We start from the raw sequence: 21,033 nt of genomic DNA, 5'->3' as shown, positions 1-21,033 counted from the left end.
TTTCCAGACTTTTAAGCCTTTCAGGAAGACAGTTGAGGAGTCTGAAACCTACTTGAGAAGGAAGTTTCTCAAATGCAGCTGTTCGGTGTTGGACAGTGCGAAAACTTTCCCTTGCTCTAGTCCCGTGGCTGTGCACAGCAGTGCCTTGGATAGGCTTATGTTGAAACCGGCAGTATACAGCCGTTTCCAACATATACAGGGAAGGTAGGGCAAGGGTCAAAATTCCAAGCTCCCTGAATGTTTTTCTACACGACTCTCTCCGCCTCAGATTTGCAATTAATCTGATGGCTCTTTTTTGAAGCCTAAATGCCCTGTTAAAATTTTGTCTGGCACAACCCCCCCACAATCTTAATCCGTAGGAAAGATGGGGATGAATGAGGCCATAATAGGCCATGACCAAAACTTGTGTTGAACATAAAGGCTTGAGATTACGCAAGGCAAAAACCCCTTTTGCAATTTTTGGACAGATGCTATCTACATGATTTTGCCAGTTCAGCACTCTATCCAAGTGCATCCCTAAGAACTTTGTGGAATCAACCTCTTTCAGGCAGGTTTCATCCATCATTACAGTTGGCGTTGTCTCGTCGTTACGGTGACGAAGGGAAAAATTTATGTACGTCGTTTTTGACTGATTCGTGTTTAAATTTTCAGACTGAAACTTTTGGATGCATGCGTTCAAATTGATAAAACTTTCAATTTCAAGACTTTCTTGGGATTCTGATTGAAAATAGAGAGTCGTGTCATCTGCATACTGTATGACTTTTCCGCCGACCATAGAGGAGCGGAGGTCATTAACATAAATTAAGAACAAAACTGGACCAAGGATTGAACCCTGTGGGACCCCTTGACAGACCCTTAAGGTCTTTGATCTGCAAGTCGACACCTGTACGTACTGGGTCCTACCCTCGAGGTAAGATCTAAGCCACATAAGTGGGACTCCACGGATGCCGCAGAGCTCCAGTTTCCTTAACAGTATGTCGTGATCAACACAATCAAACGCCTTTGAAAGATCGATGAAGACACCAAGTGTCTTTTTTCGATTCTCTAGTCCTTCAATTACATCTTCAATAAATTTATTTACAGCGTCTATCGTGGATTTTCCTTGTCTAAATCCATATTGATTTTCTGAGATAATATTATGTTTTTCCAAAAAGTTTTGAAGCCTAGTGAGAAAGATCCTCTCAAATATTTTACTCATAACTGGTAAGATTGAGATTGGGCGGTAATTATTTAAAATTTGTGGATCATCTTTTTTATATATTGGAATGACTTTTGCAATTTTCAATGCAGATGGGAAAGTTCCTGACTGAAGTGACAGATTGATGAGTTTTGTCAATGGGATCAGTATTGGTAGATAAATTTGCTTAACTGTCCACATTGACATGCCATTAATATCGTCAGATTTTTTTGATGGAAGATCATGAATGACCCGTGCAACCTCAATCTCACTGGCTGGAGCTAAAATCATTGATGATACCGGATTGGGCCAGAAATGACTGTTAAGAGGTGTTGGGTTTTGTTTTAAGTTACATTCGCCAACTGACTGGAAAAAAATATTGAAAGTATTGGCAACATCCTCTGGGTTATTCACAAGGTTTCCATTGACGTTTAGTGCAATTGGATTGACTTTTTTATCGTTTTTTATATTGTTGATAATACTCCATATTGTTTTTGAAACGTTCTCTGAATTTTTTATTTTCTTATTGATAGCATAAGCCTTTGCTGCTTTAATAACCTTCCTATAAATTCGTTTGTATCTTTTAAAAATATTTTGAATTGCTCATCGCTGGTTGTTTTATATATCAGAGAATAAGATTTTATATTTTGTCGTGAAATCAGAATTCCTTGGGTGATCCAGGAATTCTTTGTATTCTTTATTTTCTTTCTACACTTTTTTAATGGACAGGCTACATCAAGATTACAAATTAAAACTTTATTAAATGCATTAAAAGCTTCTTCTGTTGATAGAAAACTATCTATAAATGTCCATGTCTCTTTAGTGAGATTTTCATTTAAAAGAGATATATGACTTGGGGACATGTCACGTTTCATACTAATAAAAGGGGGGTCAAGTTCCGGTAAACATTCTCCGATAATTGTCTCCTGAGCAAAGTGGTCAGATATAGCAGTTTCAATTACAGTAACATGAATAATTGGAGTGAATAGGTCATGAGTATGTCCTGAAACTGTTTAGTCACAGGGTCATTTTTGTTCAGGACGTCTATATTAAAGTCCCCTACAAGTACAAATAATTTCTGCTTAGACACTAACTTACATAATAGACTATCAAAATGCTCAAAAAATATCTCTGCCTTACTACTAGGGGATCTATAAAGACCTATAATATTGACAATTCCTATTTTACTGAGATTTACTTCAATTCCACTCAATTCAAAATTAAGATCAAAAGCAAATTTATTTAGAGAGAGTGGTTTATATTTTAATCCATTTTTAACAAAAACAGATATTCCACCACCTCTGTGAGTTTTGCGTTGATACGACTCATCTAATTCATAGTCATTAATTTTAAAGAAATCCAAAGTATTATCAGTAAAACCATGCTCAGAGGCAACAAAAACTGAAGGCTTTAGCTCATTTGTTAGAAAAAACAATTCATCTATTTTGGTAGTTGCAATTTGCATATTCTGGTGTAATATTTTAAATTCTTTAACTGATTCTAAGTATTCCCCAGGAGTGAAAGGCATGGCCCTAAAAAATTATTACAAGGATTAACTTGCGAGTTGGTAGTCTCTCCTTCACATCGCTGGGCTGGCACTGCCACGTCCGATGATCCTGTGGAATCTCCAGCGTCATTGCCCGTGGTTGATAACCTTCTTGCTGTGTTCTTGAGTGACGTGGGAGACATTTCTGTTGTTGACGAAGTCCGCAGAGGAGGAAACTCGTCCATTGACCGAGTCAAGGTGGTGCTGCAATGTGGTTCTGGAGATGAGGGATGATCGGGCAAGGTCAGGCACAGGCCAGGAGTTTGCCAAACTGATGAGGCCGGGGTGGACGCTTGAGATGAACGTTTGGACGATACTTCAGGGTAGACATCAATGACATCAGTAATATCATTAGATATTTTCATAGGAATGGGAGCTCTTTTGTTGACAGATGGAATATCTTTATGTGCTGAATTTGAGATGTCTACTGGAGTCGAAGTCAGACTTGGCGACTGCTTGTTACTTTGTCTTATAAATCTTGTGATCAGATTTCCTAAGCGTTGTTTCCCATGACGGTTGAGGTGGAGTCCGTGCTTTGTATAGTCGGTCCTAGCTAGATTGCTATTAATATCTTGGTAAGCCAATTTAAGTCCTCCATTGTAACACTTCACTTTTTTTAATATAGAGCAGTTCGTAAAAAATATGTTGTCATTGATGGGTTGTCATAACGATAGGGTACACTGTTTATTATTATGTTGGCTTTAAGTGTAAGCGAAAACAGTGAATTTATCCCCTGAGCAATAGTGAATTGGGCTGGTTCATTGTGATGTAGGTCATTTGTACCGGCCAGTATTATTAAGAAATCATCTTCATCAAAATTTTTCACCATGTTAGATCCGTCATAAATAACATGCTTCATCTTGGCTCCGGATTTAGCATATACAAAGACGTCGTATTCTTCTTCCAACTCCTTTAGGTATTTAGCTAGCTCCTTTCCGTGACTGTCCGCCAGTATTGTAATCTTCTTTTTCTTCTTGGTGTCTACCGGTGCGGGGTCTGGGGTTCTTTGGTGTTTGTTTTTTGGCACGTCAGAAGGTGATGCTGGTCTATGGACTTGAGCCTGGACGTGGATCAGTTGACCGCAAGGTGCGAGTTGTTGAGAATAATCCGTTGCTAGGGCAGAAAAACTGTTGTTTGTTGTAGTTGGGTTAGATTCTATTGATAAGTTACTAGGCTTTACTGTATGTTTCGGCGTGATAAAGTTGTGCTTAGATGAGGTCGAAGATGGAAGTGATTCGCAGGTATTTTTATTTATTTCATGTAAATTATGATTGTCAGCTTGAATCAAATCAATTATAGCATTTTTATTCTTTAATTCTTCTTTAAGTTTTTCCTGACTAGCTCGCAGCTCATCGATTTGGAGTTTCAATAACTTCATATCTTCCTCTGTTTTCTCCTCGAAACACAAAGTGTCAATGTTTTCTTTTCTTTTGATTTTATCATTTTCCAGGAGTTTTTCTAAAAGATTTTTTTGTTCTGAAACCTGAGTAAGGTTTTCTTTTAGCTCCTTATTCGATGTTATGGTCACATCTAGTTTATTTAGAATACCAGTGATGTTTGGAATCAGGTCAACAATGGCGTGATATACAACATCTCTTCTATATACATGTCCCAGCCATTGTAATCTTCTGCTCTTTACCATATCTGGGTCATTATAAAGTTCTCTTAATTCTTGGTTTTTCCTTATCCGCCATTCACCATTGTCATTAATAGTTCCAAACACTCTACGTCAGATTGTATTTTAAAAAACTATCAATTTCTTTTCATTTTGCTTTGTAAGCGTCCAGACCCATATAGTAGAACTGGTTGTATTATTACTTTATACATCTTTATTTTAGTTCTTCTGGTCAGGAGTCTACTTCTAAATAGTTTTGTTAGACTCCAATAGCACCGTTGAGCTGCTGCTAATCTACATTGGATTTCGTCGTCTTGCCTGCTTTCACTTGTTATTGTCACTCCCAGATATTTAAAATTGTCAGTTTTTGTGAATTTAAAATTTAAGACTTCCAAGTATGGTTGGTTATCAGGTAGTCTACTTATCTTCATTATCTAAGTTTTCTCTTCATTTATTTTTAGTCCCACTTTTTGTGTTTCAGTGATTAGCTTTTCTGCTAGCTCCTTAATATAATTTTTATTTTCTGCTATAAGTGCCACATTGTCTGCAAATGCTAGAACCTTTGTCTTCCCGCTAATCTTTGCACCTCCCTGAAGACTGCTCACCTATCTCAGCGCTTCTTCAATGACTAGATAAAATAATAATGGGGATAGTGCATCGCCTTGTCTTAGTCCTGTGTTAATTCTAAAGGTGTCTGAATATTCATTTCTCTACCAAATAATCTGTCAATTAAATTTTTTTTAGTTTTCTTCATGTCTACTGTTGCAAGGTAGGTACTTAAGAAATTTTTATCATCGGATTACTTTTCTATAGCATATAAATTTGTGTTTCTATTAGGTAAAGTTGTTTTATGCTTAGTGGTGTATGGGTAATTGTTCTAAAATGACTAGATTTGTTCAATAATTGTATTAAAAAATGCTGCACTTTCACCGTTAAAAAACTTTAATCCTCTGTAGGTATTTGATTTGTTTCATTGTATTCAACTTTCAAAATTATTCTGATGACTATTTCCTAAAATCAAAATAACTTGATTGTTTTGAACGAGAATATCTTATTACTTGTTATTATGATAGCAATATAAATAACTCCATTAGCTTTGAAGTGTCAGGATGTTTCTGTGTAGTGGTGATATCATGGTTATAAGTGGTTATTAGATTGACACTATTTACTGCAAGGTTCCCACTACACCAAGGCAGTGGCGTTGCTTGGTTAAATTCCAGGGGGGGGGGGGGGTGAAGCCTCAAATTTCCCAACTGCTTAACATAGATTTCCCAACTATTTTTTTTTAAAATCAATTTCTGTACTATTTTTAAAAATCTACAAATTATTATACTACACTGCAGTAACATTCAATTCAGTATTTATATAGTTATATATATAGTTATATATATTATATATATTATAGTTTATATTAGTTTTACATATATACAAAATTACTCAATTTCTAAAACATTTACCAATTCATAATGAAATTTTATGACTTGAACAAGTAATGTTTCAAATCAAAAAAATTTGCAAACCATTGTGGTAGCAGACGTAGCAGTGTAAAATTTTAGGGGTATAAAATAAGCTTCTGAGTACAAATTAGTATAGAAAAAATATTGTATAAAAAAATAATGAAATTAAAATACTTTTAGCGAATTTCCCTATATAGGGAAGTAGCTATTACCGTAGGTCTCATGGTAAGACCTAAGCCCGGGACCGATTTACTTTTTCATTTTGATGTCCCCAGAGGCCAAAAACACCATTCGTTCAAATTTTTATATATCTATATATAGAGATATATATATATATATATATATGTGTCCATCCGCACGATAACTTGAGTAATTTTTGTCCGATTTTGATAAAATTTGGTTTGAAGGTGTAAGGCAGGATAAACTTGAACGAGTTCGCGAACCAGCATGATCGGACTATGGGAACGGGGGTTTATGGGGGGTTTTATGGGGTAAAAATAGGTTTTTCCCATTTTTGACCGTAAAAACACAAAATTTCACAATTTCTTTTTAAACCATTTTGTAGAGCTTAAAAAAACAAATAATTTAGTATATTGAAGCGTTATTATGCGCCTAATTGTTACGGAGAAAATTCAAAAAAATTGTAATTTTAAAATTCCCATGTTATTCTTATGGAGAATAAGTCAGCTGTTGTAGTTTGCTTGTTTATGAACATATTTTGATTGATTTTGGAAAATACTTTTATTTCTTACTAAAATATTTATAAAAAAAATCTTTTTTACCCTCCCTGTTGCAGCAAACCTAAGTACTCGTTAAACTAATTCTATTTAAATAGGAAATAAATGTGCTATTTTTATGAAGGCATTTTAGTGTAAATCCAATCAGGTTAATGGAAATTCGCTTAGTCTGCAGGTTTGCTGCGGCGGGGGTATAATTAGAAGTTAAGATCAACATTTTAACTTTCATAAATCTTACAACTAGGGTAGGCCTAAACAAGTTTGTAATGATGAAATATTAGGATGAAATATCAGTGTTGTGAATAATATTATTCTAGCCTATAGAAAAGAATAAACCTAAAATAAGACTCGTATAAAATAAAAACGTTCAACTTGGTTGATAATAAACTTATACACACAATAAAAATGTTAACCTTCATCTTCATGAAACTAGAACTTAGACAAAAATCAAACTTAGAGAGAGTGAAAGTCAAACATCAAATTTTAGGTTATGTTTTGCCCACGTAGATCTGTTTCAGAGTGATTAGTTGATTCATTTGTAAATCCTTAATTAGGAATGAGAAATAACTTGTGTAGATTTTTTAAATATATTCAGAGAATACATATTCCATTTAGGTTATTATAAAAATAAGAGTTTTAGAGGTAATACCGATACACAAAACCTATCTTTAATGTTATTTTAATCTGCGTATTAGCAAGTACGGAGTCAGTTAGCCTGCTCCAAATGCCACGAAAAAGGTATAAAATATATTTCAATAGACTGACGTGAAAAATATTTTAGAATTTCTTGTAAACTACAACTAAACTAACAAACAACATAATTGAACAGAAGAGCTACATTGCTTGCACTTTCAAAATTCAAACTCGCGGTCTCGTAGACGAATCATTCAGAATCATCAACACAGGACAGGATCAAGGTAGCCCACATACGTCCAATAAGGAACAAAATTTCTCGTAAACGAAATTCCAACAAGCTATACCGCTAATTGATTATTGATTTCTTAAAATAAGGCGTGTTTAGCCATGGTTTAGCCTTGTTTAATCAAAGTTAAATTAAATAAAAGAAACGTCAAGTTTATTTGTCCAAGTCAAAGAAATTTTTATCATTTAAATTTTATTTAGTTTAAAAATATATTTTTCTTGTATCTGACTTCCCAACTGTCCCAACTCGTGGCAGGGAAATTCCCAACTTTTCTCTTTCCCAGATTCTAGGGGGGGAGGCTCCCCCCCCTACCCCCCCATCCCCCCACCACAAGGCGACGCCCCTGCACCAAGGCCACAGATGATTGTAGGCCCAATGTGTTAGTCTCCTCCATCACTGGACCTACATCCTTTCAAACACAAGGTATGCTTTTTTACTAATTTGTAATATAATTTTGAATTGTAATTGTTCATTTGAGTTCTGTTGGACTTCAGTTTGTGGAGGAAAACTTATGATCGGTTTAAAAACATTTATGTAAAGGTCAAAAATGTTATTTTAGATTTTTTTACAATTATTTGTATATTAAACTTCAATGTTTTCTAAGTCAAATACTATTATAGTTTCAGCCAATACTTCTGAGAACGTTGTTGTTGTTTTTTTTATCAATAACATTAGGCTTTTCAACTTGCACTTGAAAAAAATATACTGGATTCATTATTTTAAATAATTCTAAAAATATTTTAATAACTTTAATTATTTATTTGATTAGTTACAAAAAAAACAGCAAACCTGCAGACTAAGCTAATTTACATTTTTCTATTTTTTTTTTTACTTAAACAACAAGCAACGCACAATAACAAGCAAGCTACAACAGTTTACTTACTTTCCATAAGAATAACATGGGAATTGTAAATGTGCAGTTTTATGGAATTTTCTCCATAACCATTAAGCCTACAACAATGCTTTAAGATACTTCATTATATGTGTTAGCAGCTCTACAAAATAGTTATGAGTGACATTGCGAAATTTCATACTTTAAAAGTCAAAAACAGGAAAACCAATTTTTACCCCATAAAACCCCATACACATAGTACGATCATGCTGGTTCACGAAATCGGATGATTTTAACAGTAGTTTTTGTTCTAACGGACACACATACAATATGTATATATATATATATATATATACATACATACATATATATATTATATTTGATATTGTTCATGTGTAGGGCTACTGTAATGTAATATTAATAGATAATACACCATAGTACCCTTTTTTTTAAATAAATAAATAATTTTAAAAAAGGGTACTATGGTGTATTATTTGTTAATAATATATATACTGTATATATAATATATGAATGAATATACATTTGGACGGATGTTTGGCCCCTTGAGACATCAAAATGAAAAGTAGATCAGTCCCGGGTGTAGGGCTTGGTATGGGACATACGGTAACAGTATATTCCCTTAATGGGAAACCCACAAAAAATACAATTGCATTTAAGTAAATAACCATACTAATTTGATGAACCTAAAGAGTGATTACTACTAAATCACAACATCAGCACATATTAATTCATTTTCAATATTTCCATATATGTCATATATTACTAATTCTTAATATATTGTTTGAGACTACAATCCTCTGTGAGATACTAAAATTAGAGAACTAGTCGATGGCCTTGAGTAGCTGGCCGTTATCCAATGAGCAATGAGGCAATATGAGGATAAACATACACATCCTCATTGACCTTGGATGACTAGAGTCTGAATAGCCTGGAAAATTGGGATACTTCTACTCCTATATCACTATAGCTGTTTCTAAATAATTGAGGATATGGTACTAGTTGTCATTTAGAACTTTGTAATGTGGGTATGTGGTCTGGGTAAATTCTTTTAAAAATTATAAAAATAAAAGTGAATCATGATTTGCAGAATATTGGCAATATCTTTGCAAAGCCAAATCTAGCTTTTTAATCTAAGTTAGTATTGCTTCACACAAATGTTGATTTGAGCTTACCAACATAGCAATTTTTCACTTAAATTTACCCCAAAAAGTCACATTTATGATCTAGAACCTTGCTTGAATTTCCAAAAATGATGATATCAGGATAATGTTTCCTATTATTTGTTAATAAATAATAACATGTGTTTAAAATATTAACAAACAAATTTGTGTATTCATCAAACAAAATTAAATTAAATTAAATCTGTTACATTTAAATTAAATAGGAACTAGAGGGCCCATGCTGCTTCGAATCGTTAAAATGAATATCATATCTGAGAAATAATAAAACTTATGATTTTTGGTCAAGTAATGCAATAGATAAATATATGCCAATGCTTGATGTGAAATCTGTGCGTGCATATCTTCAATTTGAGATTTCGATCATCAAAATCGGTCAGGTAGAAGAGTCAAACGAACTCGGAAAAGAAAAACAAAATTTTTTAATATATAAGATTGCAAATTACTCTTAAGGTTTTACTGTTGATTGACAGTAATTTTATGGGGTTTTGAGGAGATTTGAAACCTTTATGATTAGATAAGGAACCTATAAGGTAATCAGAAAATTGAGATACAAGTGGTGTTATCATTAAAATAACCAATCACAGTGTGTTTTTGTACTTAATTCCAAACTTAATTTGAGATAATGAACTGTGACTACACATTAATATTTAAAAACAAAAGTAGTTTCAAATATTTTAAAATAAAATATGTTTAAATTTTAAAAACCTAATGAATACCTGAAAATGTTTTTTAGGATACAAGACTTAACTGAAACTGGAAGGAGTTGGCCTGGCACAATGAGGCAAAAATGTTAGGGGTAGCGGATTTTTATCCCCCTGGAATTCAACCCCCTGGGCAAACGTGACGTCACAAAACAGGGGGTAAAATTCTGGCCGCGAACTTTTGAGTTTAGCGATATCAGTTCCATGGATTAAACGCGGAATTACTGTCCGCGAGACTAAAGAAGTCCCCTGAGCTCCGGCCTATTCGTAGTTTGAAGGCGTTACGCTTGAACGTTTCGCGCGACAATTACTGTAGAGCCGTCTTGACGCTGCTCTGCTAGTTTTAAGGCTTAATTTTTGTATTTAATATCTGTATGATTTTTATAAATCTATGTCATAATATTTTTTTGCATAGTCATACAATCGAAGGAAACCCATTTTCTAGTGTTACTAAGGCATATTAATAACCTTTCTACTATATGATTTTTGTTTAGTTAAATATAAAAATACCAATAAAATACAATACAATAAAATCCTTTTTAAATAATTATTAATCTGAGTTTGAAAGCATTATACACTGAGTACAGCAGTTTCAATAGCATGCATCGCAATAAACAACTCATTATTAAAGTTATTAATCCTATTACCATAAACCTAAGCAAAATCAAGAATCAAGAAAACACAAAAACAAGCAAAAACCCTTCGTTTGACCCAATGTCTACAACAATCACACGGTTTGACGCGTTCACATCAGGTAACACGCCATTGACGTCTATACTTTTCCAACATTTCTGGAACGTTAAATTACTGTCCATCCAAGTTTCGTCTAGATAGAAAATTTTCCTTTTTGTTCATTTAGCTTTCTTATCTCTCGCAAATACTTATACCTCCAATTAACGATGTCAGACCTTTCAATCAAACATTTTCTTTTAGGACCAAATTTCTTCCACTTGAACCCCATATCTTTTAAGAGACGCCGAAGTGCCCATTCGCTCCATTTAAAATTAATTCTTTCTCTCAAAACAGGTAATAGTTTTTTAAATGTAGGGACAATTATTTTGTTCTTGTAAAAATCACGTATTACATCTACAATTACACGCCTATCAAAGCTATCTATTTGTAATTTATGGTGGTCAGCCTTCTTGCGTTTTTTCCCGGGTGTACAGAGTTTTTCATCGGGAGTTTGTTTGCCGGCTTTTCTAATTCGTTTAATAGTTTTTTTCTGGAACTTTACAATAGTTTGCGGCACGTTCTGTTGCCGTTTCTATCGGCACTAATAAATTTTTGTCTTTACATTCGTTGTCACAACTCTTGATCACCCGTCTAATTATTAAATCCCTCTCTCCACTATGTATAGTAGCATGACGTTTTCTTAAATCCATAGTTACAAGGACCGTCCAAAACAAAACAAACTCACTACGCGAACACAAGAGACTGCAATGAATCGAATGACGTGACCACATGATGATAATCCACTTACCAAAACAAAGATATGAGTAATTATGTTTACAACAGTTGTTTACAGACAGACATCGAGGCGAGGCACCCAGATGCTTAGCGCCTGCAAATAGTGCGCGATACCCTCCAAACATAGCTGCGTATCGCTCTGGCTCAAGGGACTTCTTTACTCTTGCGGACAGTAAATGTATATTTTCATGGTTGTGAATTTAATCAGAACACATCAAATAAAGACGTAAATCAAACGCAAATTCCGAATATCAAAATTAAACAGCGAATTTTGTTTAGTTAGAAGAGATTACAAAATAAATAAATAAAGATATAGGCTACTTAATAATAAAATGTTAACAATTAAATAAAAACAGAAATAGGAAAATCAATCATTCTTAATAATTTCTATATCTGGCCAGGGGGTAAAATTCCAGGGGGTAAAAATCCGGGGGTAAAAATCCAGCCCGTACATCTTCAGTTGTCTAAACGCTAGTTATATGGACAGGGGGTAAAATTCCGGTTTTTATTGCTAATCTAATTAATCACACTCTGTCTATTTTTGTTAGACCTCCAAATCTGCGGGGGTAAAATTCTGGCCGCGAACAAACTTTCAAACGTTCAGGTTACTACGTCATAGTGACGTCAACTTTGCCCAGGGGGTAAAATTCCAGGGGGATAAAATTCCGGCAACCCAAATATTACACTAGGCCTATTCACAAAAATAAAAACTTCCTGACCACAATTATTGGACCTAAAGATATTATTTTTTCCAAATTGAACTTTCCTTTGTAAAAGTGCTGTTGGTGACAGTGAACTATTCTAATAGTAATGTTTGTGTAAAGTTTAAGGTTTTAGTGAATTTCCCTACAAGGGAGATGCGATTACTGTTGGTTGCACAGAAAGACCTAGACCTGGGATTGTTTTACTTTTTTTGTGTCCCTAGAGACCAAAAACACGAATTATTGGTCAAATTTGTCCTGTATGTATTTATACAGAGTAATTTTTGTCCAATTTTGATAAAAGTTTGACATGAATATGTAGAGCTGGATGAACTTGATTGAGTTTGCAGGCCAGCAGTCAGGGTAATGAAAACGGGGTGTTATAGGGTTTTACATTTAAGAAGTTGTGTGGAGAAGAATATAATTAACAAAAATGTAACAATAAAATATTTGAATGATTTTTTTACATTTAGAAGAAAATTGTTGTTGGCTAAGTAATTACAAACATAATATATAATATATATATATATATATTGCATATATTAATACATTACACCCTTATCAACATATCATCAAAAGCATAAATAAAACCTTTATAATAACAACAATTCACAAAGTGTTCAAACCTGATTAAGACAAGATAGCATTATTATGAGTTCTTAGAAGTTGATTAAGAAAGAAAACAAAAACAAGCCTGCTATCAGTCACAAAGTTATGATTAGATTTAAGGTCCCCAGCAACTAGCAGTTGAGTGGCAGACAAGTACATCTATAGTCAGTGTTAACTGGCATGGCCAAACTCAAATCTGATGATGGAGAACTGACGTGCAATAGTTATTTGTGCAACTAGTGTGCAAAGTGGCACTTTGCTGCACATGGAAAGTTTTCGAGTGCAGCATAGGGACTTTGCACTTGCGATACACATTATATTTTTCCTACAGTTACTATAAACCATATAAATAAGTAGTCTTTCAAACACTATACAAAACTTTTTTAGGTTAGGTTAAATCCAATAAAAGAACACTGTTTTGTGTTGTTTGATTAAAATAAAACACAGGAGTGCGGAAAAGAAAAAGAGTGCGGCAAAAGTGAGTAAATGCAGTAATTAGCTAGTTTGCGTGCTATAGCCTAAATCAGTGCAAAGAAGCCCACTTTGTCAGGTAACTGTAGTAAAAATTAAATTGAAGATCTTCATTTACCTATTCCTAACTTGACAACTCTCAAATCTGTAGGATTGTGTGGTTATATTTTTTTGTAAAACAACATTAACAGAATGTTTATCCTATCCTATATATAATACGAGTAAAGTTTGAATAATTGTCAACTCGATCTGGGAATCGGCCCTAACAAAAACGTTTATATTTACGGAATAACTAAGTTCTGTATCACTGAGCTAAGTTTGGCAAATTAATATGATATAACATATCCCAAGTTAAAGCATGCGTCGCATGTCATAAAATGTTGCAAACCGACGAATGTCACCAGCTCGAAATTTCTCTGCAGAGTGGAGGCTATCTATTGTATTTTAAGCATTGTAGCCTATGTTATCTGTACCCAAGACTGTGATGATTTTGAAAAGTGTATAGGGATTTTTCTCCTAAACTGCCTAAAAAGTTTTAAAATGTTTGTGTTGCAGCGTGTCGTATGTCGACAAATGTTACAAAACGACAAACGTCAAAACTTGAATTTGCTCTGGAAGCTATCTATCCTTAAGCATTATAGCCTATATTATCTGTAGGCATACACAAGAGTGTGATGACTTTAAGTGTCAATGGTTTTTCTCCTAAACTAGGCTAGGCTATCCACATTTTTGTGTGAATAGGCCTAAGTAATACAACTAAACCAAGCCAAAACAAAAACTAAATATACAGGAAATATTTGTCAATGGAAACCACAATCAAGGGCTGCAAAACAAGTTAAAACTACTCATTATCCAACCCTAAAGTGTCTTTTGTATAGATAAAATAAATACTTAACTCTTGATTTGATGTCAATCAATATTTTCATTAATTATGCCATATACACCATAATGGTGTTGTTATTAGGACAATTTGTTCTATGAAAGCGTGTAACATAAGGTATTTTAAATTAAAGCTTAAATTTATTATTATTTATTCTTTAATGTTTAGTTTCCTGAGCAAAGCTCGGTCCCCAGGTACTAATAGTTATAAACAGTGCAGAGCATGTTTAACAGTAGTGTATGGTAGCTGTTGATAGCCAATTCAAAATTGAAGTAGTACATTCCTATCTTTAGAAAGAGATAATCTACTCTTTTTACGCTAGCTAATTTGGCCACACACTTTAAAAAAGTTATTGTAAAGGAATTCAAAGGATGTTTAACTTTCCAATTTTTTTTTTACATACAATCAACTTGATCTGAGCAAAGATTATTTATCACATTATGTGGATATTATATTTGTATGACCTATGAACACTACCCTTGCGTTTTAGTCAAATCAAATTTATGGTATACTCTGTTTATGTATTTGATTTTAAATTCAAATTAAAAGCTTCGCTGGTAACTTTGCTTCTAAACAAGAGTGATTTACCCTTGTTTTTCAAGGACAGTAATGAAGTCAATTATAGAAGAAAGGATAAGTAGCAGCTACTGCTATGTTAAAATCCTCATAATTCATTGAAGTGATTTAAAATTAAGATTACAAATTAGCTATCGCAAACGTATCTCTTTGTAAAAGAGAAGAGTCTATATCTTTAGGTCAAACAAAACTGTATCCATAAAGTTATTGAAATAATTAAAAAAAAAAACTTGTAATCATACCTCGGTTTCCATGAACATCGACCAATAAGATAATTTCACAAGCTTAACTTTGAAAACTTAGGAGCAGAGCCTAGGTTGATACAGCAATTGTTATGGAATTATAAAAGATTTATAACAATTCTGGTTTAATACTTTACCTACATGTTTTGAGAATTCTTTAATTCACCTTCATGTAGCCTGATTTAACAAATGCACCACTTAAGTTTTATCCTTTTCAGCCAGAATGACACAAAAGCTGCCAGAGTGGTTGGACAAGACATTCCTACAAGCTGCTCTTCAAGGAGGAGAAGATAACGAGCCCAAAGTGACAGTTAATGATTTTACTGCAGAACTAGCGGTAGCGGCCGGTAACAACTACACAAGCCAAATCTTCAGGGTGGTCGTGAAATACACAGCAAATGGATCAGAAGATAAATCCACAACTCTTATTGTTAAGGCACCTCATACTCAGATGCAAGACATGGGAGCAGAACTTGGACTAGGTGAATGGTTCAAGAAAGAACCTGTACTATACAACATTATTTTGCCAAAAATGAAAGAAAAGATAAAAGTCGACTTTGGCCCTAAAACATATTTCAGTGCACAAAAAAGCGTGTTGGTATTTCAGGATCTGAAAGAAACAGGGCACATCATGTGTGATAAATTTAAACAATTGGATTACACTCATTGTGAGGTAGTGTTGAAAAATTTAGCGAAGTTCCATGCCGTTTCAGTCGCTCTTCACAGTGAAAATCCTGAAGAAATCGAAACACTCGGAATAGAGCCGATATTTAGGGAAGGTAATCCCATGCAAAAATTGATGGAGTCACTTTTGGTGTTTGCGATAGAAATTATCAAAGAAAGCTTGAAAAATACAGAGAATGGTGAACCTGCCTTACAGTTTTTGCTTGGCAAGCAAGAAACACTGTACAATTCCTTGATAGAAATTGTTAAACCCAAAAAAGAAGGTTTGAATGTTATGAACCATGGAGATTTGTGGAACAACAATATAATGTTCAAACACTCAGAGTCAGGAGAAGTGGAGGAAGTAAAGTTCATTGACTTTCAAGTATTACGATACACGAGCCCGGCCATCGACATTCTGTACTTCATCTGGACCAGTGCAGACGAAGAAGTGCGGGAAAACAGACTACAAGAGTTGTACGACATTTACCTACAAGAACTCAACGAATGTCTACAACTACTAGGATGTGAAGAGAGGTACACTTCTGAAGAGTTATGGCAAGATTTAAAGAATTCGGTTGACTTTGCTCTTGTAATCGCATGTCAAACTCTGCCCATGACATTCGCTGAAGAAAAGGATGCTCTTGACATGGCTGAATTCGACATGAAAGAGTTTGCAAACATGAGTAACAGTGGTGCTATGGACCCAAATTTACTGAGATTATACAATGGAAAATATTACAAAGCCAAAGTACCAAAAATCATCCAACAAATTTACCAGACCTTACATTAAACGTTGCTCTAAAGGTTAATGTTCTAGCTCTTTGCACAGATATGTTGTTGAGAGGAAATTAGTATTAAAAAGGCTACATTTTTTTTATAAACAGCATCTTGGCAACATAAAACTAAAAAAATATTTGTTGTAAAATGTAAATAAGTTGTAGATAATGATATCATTAATTAATCAACCTTAAAATTTGTCACATATTTTAAAATCATGTTTTTTACTAACAATTATATTGTGTTACTAGCTGTAACCCGCGGTCTTTGCCCCGTTTAACTTCTTAATTTTCAAGATTATCTCGTTCGCATGGCTCAATCACGTCCTGGTTGAAGTTTGTTCGCTACAGTTCGTTCGCTACGCTCACTCACCTTTTGGTTGCAAATTAGCTGTTGTCATAAATGTAAAAGAAACAATAGTGCTGCACCCTGTTGGTAATTTTTGTAACTTTAATGCTATTGAACATCACAGAACAGAACCAACTTGTTTAATTGAAACAGCTGTTAAGATTCAATAATTTCATTTCTCATAAGGTTAACATGGGAAACTCCAGAGCCACTGGGGCGGAGCCCGAAAGGATTTTTGAAATAAGAATATGCCTATATGTTAATCGGGAATGTGAGCTATCATCATGCCAAATTTCAGCCCAATCCGACCAGTATTTTTTGCGTTCACTTGTCACAAACATACATCTATACATCCATACATCCATCCATCCATACATACATCCAAACTTTCTCATTTATAATATTAGGTGGATTATTTTATTCAATGATGACTCACAAGTAAAAATCTATTATATTATTAAAGTGATACAATGAAATTTTATGTAAACGGTTAAGGCCATTTACCAAATAAAAATATAGGCATATGACACATACAAATGAAGCTTAGAGTGTGTAGATTTGCCGAAAAGTATTGATATGGACGAATTTCCTAAGGGCTCTACCCCACAGGCTGATTTCCAAAGGGCTACGCCTGCCATGCTTCCTAAGTTTACATGATTTAATTTAATTTAGTTAATGAAACAGCTGGTCAGTACAATGAATGGTGTTTGTTTATTTACTCGAAAAAGATGTTTGTGAAGCTTTATGTAGATTTAGGAGGGTTATGTTTGGTTTTAAAGAAAGTTTGTATACGTTTTGTATAGAATTGCGCAAAGTTTCATTTTGTAATTTATATAGTAAGCTAAATGTAAAGAGGCTTGACTAAAGTTGAAGAATTATGGTAAAACATGTAATTCGTGAAGCATCAATATGAAATAATTTATGTTATTGCTACACTAAGGTATGTTATGTTGTCATATTCTTTTGGATCTATTAACATAAAAAAGTAGGGGTTTGAAAGTAAGCAGGTTTACACTTTTGAATCAGAGTTTATATTTTCAAACTAAATCATAAAGTTGCCGTATTTTAAAACACACATCAGGATTGCTTTAATAGCTCTCTAGGTCACATTTTCTTCCCGTTGCAAAGCACGGGTATAGCAGCTTGTATGTATATAAAATAAAGCTGATCATATCAAGTACACACGAACATTTTTTTTGCAACTAAATATGTAATAAGGCTCACAGTATCAATTTAACATGAATTTTCAAAAAGAATCCATATAAGGGGTACAGTAATTTCAAATTTATTTCCTCCTGGAAAGTTAAGTATAGAATAGAACCTTATCTATTCAGAACACTCACATGCAAATGCCAATGATGTGTTTTATTTTTCTGCCTTGACTATTTGACCCTTTGTCAAATACTACATGCAATGTTCAAAACTATAGCTTTGGGTGACTATCTGCAAATTTCAGGTTAGGAAAAGAAACATAGAAAATTAAATTTTATGTTTTATGTTTACTGATAGAAGGAAAAGCTCTATTGAATGTATGTGTTTCCCTTGTATAGACTTACTTCAGTAACAACTGGTTGGAAACTGGGAGAAGTGGAGGAGAGAAGTGGGAGAAGAAGAGGGAAACTGGGAACATTGCGACTTTGGCTCAACACAGATAAAACACAAAATTTGCTTTTTAGTTTAAAAAACAACCCAAATAATTTTAATCTTGATTTAGTCACAAATGCTAAATTCCTAGGTATTTATTTAGACAATCATTTAACTTGGAGCTCACATATAGATTACATTAGTACGAGACTATCAAGAGTAATATATCTTATGAGACGCCTTATAAACATTATTCCTAAAAATTACATCAGAAGTGCGTACTTTTCCTTTTTTGAATCTATCATTCGATACGGTTTAATACTGTAGGGAAACTGCTCAGGAATTCAGGACATTTTACTGCTCCAAAAGAAGGTGATTAGAATTATGGCTGGAGTACATTTTAGGGAACATTGCAAACCACTTTTTAGGCAGCTTCAGATTTTAACCGTCATAGACTTATATATTTTTGAAATCGCAGTTTATATATTAAAAAACTCTCATCTATTAAAATTCAAAGACAAAATTCATAATTATAATAACCGAAACAAAACTAAAGCAGTGATTCAATATTGTCGCTTAACTAAATCGTTGGATAGCCATGTGGTGATATCTTTAAAAATTTACAATATCTTTGAGCCTATGATTAGAAAATATTCAATAAATCAATTTAAAAACAAACTCTATAATTGGTTACTAGATAACCCATTTTATACATTAGATGACTTTTTAAAAATTTGTGAAATCAAATTTTAACATAATGTAATCTTTGCACTTATTTTATTTTATTTTATTATTATTATTTATGTTATTACTATTATCTTTTAATATTATTATATTGTATTTTACATGAGATTTTTAGAGGTATTTAAAAAAATTTAGTTTCTTACACAAATTTGTCTAACTTCTTTGATTGCTTGACAAAAAAAACTTGAACAAATTTTTTTTTTATTTAATTACTGTTGTTGGAATTTAACTATTCCTAATTAATATTATTTCATTATTTTTTTTCTTTTTTCCCTTCATTTTAAGAAATTTACTAAGCTCTCAAATGTTTTTATGTTTTATTAATAGATAGCGTAAAAGAAAAAAAGTTAAGTTAATTTATCATTTTAATTTTTACATTCTCTAGATACTTAATCCTATACTATTGTAGATGTGTAGTATGTATGTATATGACGTAGGCCTATACATAGGCTGATGTGTTGACTTTGTCAATGATTTGTAAAAATCCAAAAGACAAATAAATGATATGATTTGATTTGATTTGATTTGTTGACGGACAGTACAGATAGTATCAAAACCAGGGTTTGGACCATTACCTTAGAAAAAATTGGAAAACTCCCCTGGCGTAGAAACAAAATAAAATAGAACAAAACTATTAAATTATTTCCTTATTCTTTAAATCCACCTAAAACTATGTTTTTTATCAGTTGTTTTTATAAGTAATGTGAAATGTAAATGTTATAGAAATTTTGAGAACTTTAAAGACAGACAGAATCTATCTGTTCATCACAGGGCGTCTAGTTCCATTAAAAAAATTCATGACAAATTTAATAACAAAGTTATCATTTTTATTATCCAACGCTCACCTTTCAATATATTTTGCTGTAAAATGCAGACCCTGGAGTTTCGACACCGTAAAATCTAACCTTGGTAATCTGCCACAATATACGAATTGTGGATATTTATAGGCATGCACAGTGGATGCGATACTCCCTACTACTACTACTCTACTCCTGTGGCCACACAAATCCCAAGTGATTTTTGGCCTCCCCAACAATGCTCCTCCACCGCTGCCTACAAACTTGCTCCTAACCTCCTGAGGTCCTGCCTCACTTGGTCATTCCATCTTAATCTGGGCCGTCCCAGCGGCTGTCGTCCTTCTGGTTGCCCCATCCATACCTTCTTAATCATACTGTTAACATCTCTTCTATATACATGTCCCAGCCATCGTAATCTTCTGCTCTTTACCATATCTGGGTCATTATAAAGTTCTCTTAATTCTTGGTTTTTCCTTATCCGCCATTCACCATTGTCATTAATAGTTCCAAACACTCTACGTAAGATTTTATTTTAAAAAACTATCAATTTCTTTTCATTTTGCTTTGTAAGCGTCCAGACCCATATAGTAGAACTGGTTGTATTATTACTTTATACATCTTTATTTTAGTTCTTCTGTTTAGGAGTCTACTTCTAAATAGTATTGTTAGACTCCAATAGCACAGTTGAGCTGCTGCTAATCTACATTGTATTTCGTCGTCTTGTCTGCTTTCACTTGTTATTGTCACTCCCAGATATTTAAAATTGTCAGTTTTTGTGAATTTAAAATTTAAGACTTCCAAGTATGGTTGGTTATCAGGTAGTCTACTTATCTTCATTATCTTAGTTTTCTCTTAATTTATTTTTAGTCCCACTTTTTGTGTTTCAGTGATTAGCTTTTCTGCTAGCTCCTTAATATAATTTTTATTTTCTGCTATAAGTGCCACATTGTCTGCAAATGCTAGAACCTTTGTCTTCCCGCTA

General features: G+C 33.4%; 2 protein-coding genes across 3 annotated transcripts in view; one reads left to right on the top strand and one right to left on the bottom strand.

Moving 5' to 3' along the window:
- LOC129002256 (fibrillin-2-like) overlaps positions 1-21,033 on the bottom strand; it is a 157,414-nt gene that overhangs the window by 39,172 nt on the left and 97,209 nt on the right. The gene's annotated exons all lie outside the window — the stretch shown is intronic.
- On the top strand, positions 7,783-19,773 carry LOC129002260 (uncharacterized). 2 transcript variants are annotated; one of them, XM_054429937.1, is made up of 2 exons: positions 7,783-7,877; positions 15,358-19,773. In XM_054429937.1, the coding sequence occupies exon 2, from the start codon at positions 15,359-15,361 to the stop codon at positions 16,589-16,591; it is 1,233 nt and encodes a 410-aa protein (XP_054285912.1). In that variant the 5' UTR covers positions 7,783-7,877; position 15,358; the 3' UTR covers positions 16,592-19,773. The 2 variants fall into 2 exon arrangements, with proteins under 2 accessions (XP_054285912.1, XP_054285913.1); XM_054429938.1 differs by lacking the exon at positions 7,783-7,877 and adding an exon at positions 13,262-13,444.

The sequence above is a fragment of the Macrosteles quadrilineatus genome, unplaced genomic scaffold, assembly GCF_028750875.1.
Source record: "Macrosteles quadrilineatus isolate MER2022 unplaced genomic scaffold, UCM_ALF_1.0 Scaffold_9__3_contigs__length_116548681, whole genome shotgun sequence".
In the NCBI taxonomy this organism is placed as follows: Eukaryota; Metazoa; Arthropoda; class Insecta; order Hemiptera; family Cicadellidae; genus Macrosteles; species Macrosteles quadrilineatus.
The sequence above is the reverse complement of the archived record's forward strand: the minus strand, read 5'-3'. Positions and strand labels throughout refer to the sequence as shown.